The sequence below is a fragment of the Neopelma chrysocephalum genome, unplaced genomic scaffold (genome assembly GCF_003984885.1).
Source record: "Neopelma chrysocephalum unplaced genomic scaffold, ASM398488v2 Primary Assembly neopelma1_96305, whole genome shotgun sequence".
NCBI classification, from domain to species: Eukaryota; Metazoa; Chordata; class Aves; order Passeriformes; family Pipridae; genus Neopelma; species Neopelma chrysocephalum.
This window is the reverse complement of record NW_020924953.1, coordinates 5779-6050: the sequence shown is the minus strand read 5'-3', so window position 1 is coordinate 6050 and position 272 is coordinate 5779. Positions and strand designations below refer to the sequence as shown.

The window sequence follows — 272 nt, the reverse complement described above, 5'->3', positions numbered from 1 at the left end:
CCCCCCCCGACCCCGTTGCCCCCCCAGTGCCCCCCCAGTGCCCCCCCAGACCGGATGACGAGGTCGATGTCGTTGTTGGCGATGGTGACGACGATGTCGGGGACGTTGTAGGGAGTGTCCAGGTGGGACTCCATCGTCGCCCTGACACCCCCAAAAACACACCTCAGGGGCACCCCCGGGACACCCTGGGACCCCCAGCACCCACACGGATCCCCTGGGACCCCCTGGGACCCCCACAGACCCCCTGGGACCCTCAGCACCCACAGAGACCC

The 272-nt window shown here is 69.5% G+C and overlaps 1 protein-coding gene across 1 annotated transcript in view; it reads right to left on the bottom strand.

Annotated features, from left to right (window-relative positions):
- Nucleotides 1–272, bottom strand: part of BCKDK (branched chain ketoacid dehydrogenase kinase) — a gene marked incomplete at its 5' end in the record, with an annotated part of 7623 nt that overhangs the window by 2308 nt on the left and 5043 nt on the right. The window contains one exon of the mRNA XM_027708545.1: nucleotides 52–141. Coding sequence (XP_027564346.1) covers nucleotides 52–141 — 90 coding nt within the window. The remainder of the gene's footprint in view (nucleotides 1–51; nucleotides 142–272) is intronic.